The sequence below is a fragment of the Frankliniella occidentalis genome, unplaced genomic scaffold, assembly GCF_000697945.3.
Source record: "Frankliniella occidentalis isolate FOCC.00 unplaced genomic scaffold, Focc_3.1 Scaffold38, whole genome shotgun sequence".
NCBI lineage: Eukaryota > Metazoa > Arthropoda > Insecta > Thysanoptera > Thripidae > Frankliniella > Frankliniella occidentalis.
In genome coordinates this window covers 571443-578203 of record NW_026267168.1, presented here as the reverse complement: position 1 = coordinate 578203, position 6761 = coordinate 571443, and the positions used below count along the sequence as shown (strand labels likewise).

The following is a 6761-nucleotide window of genomic DNA, read 5'->3' as shown; positions in this document are numbered from 1 at the left end:
GGGGGGGGGGTTCCTCATGCGCGTGCGCGTGTGTGCGTGCGTGCGAGCGTCTGTGTGAATAGGACGACGGGAGCATGGCAGGCTGCGGGTCCCGGCGGGACCAGGCCCTGCGGGCGGTGCGACTCACAATGACAGGGCAGGTCGGGGAGGGACAAATGACCACATCGCATGCCCGATGACGCTGCCGCTGCTGACACGTACTCCAAATTTTGAACGGTTTTTCACCCATCCCACAATAATTTGCCGGCGACATTTTTCGACCCGCAGAGAAGAGGAAGTCTCCTCCCTGCTCGTCAGGACGGCCGCGCGGGTCGGCTAAATATTCCACGCCCCCGCCCCGCCTCGGCGCCACGCCCGCCCTCTTACTGTAGTCTAAAATCTAATCTCACGACAGGGACCCTCCCCGGGGCGGGCGGGGAGGGCCAGCTAGGGCCGCGGTGGGCACCTTGTCTCATTCCGAGGGCCGCCCTGCCCCGCCCTGCCCGCGCCGTGCGGCTCCACCCTGCGCCACGCACCCTCCCCCACCCTCCCGCGAGCCACGCTCCCTTATTCCTTTCCTCCCCCATAACATCACAAACCTCCCTCCCCACCCTCCTCCACCCCATCCGCCTTATTGCGTCGAATAAGTCCCGAAAATTTACGACCCTTTTTCTGGTCGTGTAGCTACAGAAAACGCAGCGGCGGTGCTCGCCGGGCGGAGCAGTGCGGGCGCGGCGCGCGCCGGGGAGATGGAGCCCACATTTCATTAGAGCAACTCACGAGCTGAGCTGGGCGGCCGCAGGCGGCCAGAGGCTGGACGGGTAGCAGCAGGGCCGGGGCCGCGGCGGCCGGGACCCTCTCTACGTACCCGGCCAGGCCCACACATTCATCGCCTGCATACCGAGGGGACCCGGCCCGCCGCGCCGGGCCAGGCCTCGAGTACCTGGCGGGCCCCTCACGCGCACCCTGCCCAGCCAGGGGGGGAAGGACCACGAGTGGCGGATTGCCTTCGCAAACTTGCCTGGACCTGGCGGGTCGGACGCTACAATCGCCAAACGACCAGTCCGATAGTCTTCCCTTCACTGACCCGCCGCCGCCCTTCCTCCCGCCCAGCGCCCACCCCCGCGTGGCTCGGAGAGGGGCGTGGCGGCTGCGTCAAGTTCAAGTCCACGCACAGCAGTGCGTGGGCCTTACCCCGCCGCCGCTGGGCTGCGTGGGCGACACCCCGTGTTGGGCGAGGCGAGGCCCGGCGGCCGGCACGCCACACGGCCTCCTCCGCCCCACCCACAGCGCGAGCCGAGCAGAGCCGAGGGCGTAGGCCGAGCGCGGCCGGAGCCGAGCCGAGCGCCGCTCCGATTGGCTCGGGGCGATTTGCTCGATATTGAGCGAGTGCAGCCGGGGCCACGCTACACCGCGGCGCTTGAAGGAGTGCCGCAGGCAGTGCCGCAACCACACCCCGGCGCCTGGAGGAGTGCCCAGTGCCACAGACAGTGCCACAGGCAGCAGACAGTACCGGCGAGGGAAGAGGGGGGGGGGGGGCATCGTTGAACGAGGCGGGCAGCAACGCAGCCCCGCGACAGGGAGAAGAGCATAGAGGGGGTCGTGGGTAGGTATGGATTCGTCGGGGGATGGAGACAGGTGGAGAGCAGTGGGGAGTCACCGGGACCCCCGCACCCGCAGGTGCGCAGGTGCGCCAGAAGGGAGTAACCCAGGGTGTTCGATAGGGGTGGAGCGCAGCAAAACGACAGGGAGGAGGAGGATCTCGGTGGGCGGAGAAGGAGTAAGAAGCACGAGCAGCACGAGTAGAAGAAGGAGGCAGCGCGGAGGACGGAGCGCAGAGGAACGGGCGAGTTAGGGAGGGAGGGGAGGAGGAGGAGGAAGAGGAGGAGGACTAGGGAAGAACGGCAGGCCGCACAGCCTAGGCGCGGCCCGGCTCCCCCTTCGCTCGCTCGCTCTCTCTCGCACCCGTGGTCCGCGGACGCTCGTCCTTTTCGCACCCCGGCCGCGCGCCGCCTGCCTCCTGCCTGCTCCATCGGGCGCATGTTCTCCTAGGTCACGGCTAACTCCCCTCCTCGCTCTCCCCCTCCGCCGCTCCGGCCGCGCCGCGTCCCTCCCGAGTCATCGCTACGGACCCATAGCACGGCGCTGCGTAGAGCCGTAGAGAGTTTGAGGACGAGAGGAAAAAAGATCTCTGCCCCTCCACCCTCGCCCCTTCCCTACCCTTCCACCGCCGCACCCCGCTCCGCCGCGGTCCACACCCTCCCCGCCGTCGCTCCTTCCAGAACACCCCAAGGAGCCCGCAAGACGAAATCGAGATTGTTTGAGGAGGAGACTACTGCAGGCCCGCCCAGGTTGGCTCAAACTGAATCCCGCACGAGTCGGGAAAGTTGTACACAAGAGCGCCCCCTCCCCCTTCCCCACCCCCTTTGCACTACTCGAGAGAGTCCGCTAGCGATAGCTCCAACAACTGCACGAAAACGCAGGAAAAAGAGGGGAGGGGAAAAGCGCGTAGGACGACCTACGGAGGAGGAAATTACAAATGCCTCGGCAGATTGTATCGGCAAGCGAGGCGCAGCGTAAGGGATGAGAGAGATATCTCCGGGAGATGAGAACGGGGCCCCTCTCCGGCAGGTCGGCGCAGCTCTCGCCCCGTGAGGTTAGGCCGGACCGAGCGGCCGCCGCCGAGCCGCTGCACCGGGCAAAATGGCATTCCACAGATCAATGGGAGGGGATGAAAGACTAGGACTGGAGTTGCCGTGTGGTGCTCGCCTCACAACTCGTCTCGTCCATTTTCGCGACCCAATCGATAGGCGCCGAGCCTCGCGCGTTTGCCAGGCGCGATATCGGAAGAGCTTCACTGCTTATCGCGAAACAAGAGGCGCCGGGTTCTCGTCCTGCCCACCCCCTCCCGACCCTGGCCTGGACCCGACCCTAGGGGCCTGTCTCCGAGTCCTAGTCTTCGAGCATCAGATCGACTACGATCAGCACAGGAGTGAAAGACGCGAAACTAGCACTACAAGTTTAAATCACTGTCCAACAAAACATGTTCCAGGGAACCATGAGCATTTCCCCTGAAAACCAATAGTAGTTGGAAATCTCCAAAACGAAAACGAAAAGCAGTCCATCACATAATTCACAGTAAAAACCGTACAAATCAAAAGAAAATCACGAAAACAAAATTTTCAAGTGTAAAATTACATTGATAGTAAAGCGCAAAACGCGTTGTCAAATCGAAAAACGACTATAACAACGTAACTAGATTATAAAAGCAAACCGATAGGTACGATGCATAAACCCGTTCGCACATCGGGGCCCCGAGGCTCGCGTCCACGAAGTCCAGCCCACTTCATGAACGACCCCGTTCCTGACCTACGTCCGTCCACGGCTCGGCAGCGCCCATGACTCCGTCGGCGGGTCGGGGAGGAAAGGGGCTTAACGTTCTCGGCGCGGCACAAGTCGGGCAGGAAGGCGATAAGGACACTGGCTGCGGGTCCGGGGCCGCGGGCGAGCGCGCACCCCCGGTCCGGACCGGCACCGCGGCCGCGGCCCGCACCCGGCGGCCTCAGTTCGGCCCCGCGAGCGCTCAGCAGGCAGAGGCCGCACAGCCTAGGCCACACCGCGGGCCGCGGGAGAAGGGAAGGCACATCGCGACAGGCCGCGGGGATGTTCGCGTCACGGCACTACAAGGCGAGCAGGTCACAACACTACTTACATGTTGACGTTCGCATAGATAGATCCTGGGATGATGTCTTGACGCTCTTGTTTTTCTTCTGTGTACGTGTGCTCTCTTCCACTGACGGGTGTGCTCTGGCTGTGCTGAGCAGCGCTGGGCGTCGAGTCGGGCTCGGACACACTCTCGGCCCGCCCCTCCCTCCCTCGCACTCCCCCCTCCACCACCCGCCCGCACGACGGCTGCCTCCGGGCCGGCGCGCTCCCCCTCCGTCTCCGTTGCACTCGCTCGCACGGCGCCCGCCCCCGCCCCACCCGGCCCGCGGGAGCGACGAAGAGGCGTCCCGCGTCCTCCACGCACGCGGCCGCGGCGTCTGCGCAGAGCGCGCTCGGGGGAAGCGCCGAACAAACCCCGAACGGGAGGGCAGGAGGGGCGAACCGAACCCGAATATGAATAGGAGTCGGGACGGGCCGGCCGAAAAGAGCCCTAGACGAGGCGTTCACCCACCCCCACCCCGCTTCCATCGCCCCCCGGCTCCCGGCTCCCGGCTCCTAGAAATCGAGCGACCCTCGCGGAACGAAAAGGCCCGTGAATTTCTAGGGAGGTCTAAGGTACACCGTCTCCAGCGTCACTCATGACTGCCTGCACTATGACAGGGTGGGTGTAAAGTCTGGACTTTTCTTGGGGAATGGGGCTGGGTGCAAGCAAGTAGGCGCAGCAGGCGCGGACCTATGACAGAAATCGCCCTTCTGTTCTCTCCCCCTTTTTGCAGTGCAGTACATCCCCCTGCCCTTTCCTGCCCTTCTTTGCATCGTTATCCCTGCCGCCCTGTACAGGGACAGGAGGGAGAGGGGGAGGGGAGGGGAGGTAGCGCCGCTATCGCCCTCGCGAGCCATTTGGCGGAGTGGAGCCTGCCTCGGCGGGGCGGGCGGAGGAGATCCCTACTTCCAAGACGCCGTCGCTCCCCTTCCTCTCTCTCGCCACCCTCCCGACTCCCCTCCCCTCTCTTCCTACTGCCTCCCTCCTCACCACTTTCTCCAGAAGCAAGCAAGGGTCCCCTTTTGCTTCTCTGAATTTCTCGCCACCCTCTACCTCACGTTCTCGCGGAAAATCGTGGTTGTCTGGGTGGGAATAATAGCGAGAAGGGCGCACGGATCGCGGGCTCAGTTTCAGCGGTACAAGGGGGTCGCCCACCTCTAGGTCCAGGAGGGATATGGTTTCCAGTGATTTCGGTCGGTTGGATTTGTCGGAGAGCGACGGGAGAGGGGAGCAAAGGCTCTGTGCCTGTGCCCTTTTGACGATGCCAAACATGCTCGCAAATAATGAATAGACACTGAAGCTCGTAAGCCCATCCAGAAAAATACTTAGCCGCATATTGCAGTAGAGAATATACGTCGCCTGCTCAGGGACAACCAGGGCTGTGACAACCAGAGGTGACAACCATAGAAGAGTGGTTCTTCCCGCTTGGCGATATGCAATACTCTCAACGATTATTTTATGGCTGTCCTTCAGCGAACTGATAGTTGCCGCCCACCTACGGTTTCTGCGGGCATAGGCGTTTTTGTGACACCGGTGGCACACATGCACTTGGGTCCGGTCGGAAGAAGAGATACCGTAATTATTCAGCCTCGAATTCGCGCCCCCGTCGTATCGCATCTGTATCCCCCGTCCCGTCCCCCACCCTTCTCCGTTCCCGACGCCGATGGTCGAGCTACCCGCCGCCACCCCCGCGAACCGGTGCCGCGCCGCGTGAGGGGTTGTTGCACAGCATCCCCCTCGCGGACGCGGCGTGGCGGGGCTGGCGGCGCGGGGCGCGGAGCTAGCAGACTGCGCTAGAGAGAGACACCCCTGATGGGCCACAATGAATGGTTGCGCGGCAGGTGTGTGTGCGTGCGCGCGCGCGTGTGTGTGTGTTTACTACATGTTTATCCCGCGCGCGTGTGTGTGTGTGTGCTGCACTCGGCCTGCCGGGCCTGCCTATGAGATGCGCACCACCCTTATACATCTCTTCACATGAACCTGTCACTACTCTCGTCGGCAGCGCCGCATTGTCCCGTCACATCCCTCTCCTCGCTCACTCGCTCCGCTCCGTCTCGCTATGCTCCCATCTCGCTCGCACAGGCCCCATTGTGTGCGCACCTCGGACAATCTCTCTCTCTCCCTTTTATTTTTATTTTTTGCGCCCGTGCGTCGTCTTCTTTCTTTTAAAGACCGTGCCGTGCGTGACCTTGCCGTGCCTCGCCTCGCTCCGCAGGGGAGTGTGTGCGTGTGGAAGGGAGAAGGGTGTGTCCGAGGGGGGACACGGTTTGTTACAGTCGAAAGAGAATGTCAGCCCCTGACTCCGAGCCACCCCCTCGCCCTAAACGCGATCGAAGGCTTGATTCAGGGAAAGAAAGGGACGACCGGACCCGCGGCCCTGTTGGGATACGATGAGGGTCGGAGTCGGAGGATGTTTTCCCTCTATAATCGTTATTTTCAAATTTGTGAGTCATTTCCCCCTTTTAATCGACACGATATTGAAGTAAACAGGACGAGGTTGCCCATTCATCCGGCGACGCAACTCCACCAGTGCATCCAAAAGGGCAGGCTGTTGCGGGCTTCTGTTTTTGGAGCCTATGCTTTAACATGGGAGGAGGGGGAAGTAGCCCGCAACAGCCTGCCCTTTTGGATGCACTGAACTCCACCCGAGCCTGAGAGCTCTTATATTTGCGGTCGGGTGCAGCGGCGGGTGCAGTGCAGCCGGCCCGTAGTTTGTTCCGCGAATGACAATGGGGGAGTCACGAGGAAGCTGGCGGAGGAAGGGACGGGGCGGGGCGGGGCGGACGGATTTACAACCCGCCGGGGCAGCACAGCAGAAGGTCAGGTGTGGGTGGTGGTAGTGGGGTAGATCCAAGCTGGTGTCCAGATGTGGACGGGGCGGGACGGGGTCCGGGAGGTCCGGGTCCTCGGGGCCATAAACACGACCCTCTGGGCCGCGCCGCCGGACATAGCCCAGGAAACGAAGGCTTTATTGCTAACAAAAATTGTAGGAAGATGGATTTTGGTACACTGGTAGATTCGGGACTCCTCTCTTACCTCGATTTTAGTCCCCGGCGATCCGAGGTGTGCAACC

General features: G+C 62.6%; 1 protein-coding gene across 1 annotated transcript in view; it reads right to left on the bottom strand.

Moving 5' to 3' along the window:
* Nucleotides 1-3840, bottom strand: part of LOC113213177 (E3 ubiquitin-protein ligase TRIM71) — a gene marked incomplete at its 3' end in the record, with an annotated part of 19501 nt that extends 15661 nt beyond the window's left edge. The window contains 1 exon segment of the mRNA XM_026432164.2: nucleotides 3692-3840. Coding sequence (XP_026287949.2) covers nucleotides 3692-3693 — 2 coding nt within the window. The 5' untranslated portion in view covers nucleotides 3694-3840.
* Nucleotides 3841-6761: the final 2921 nt, after the last annotated feature.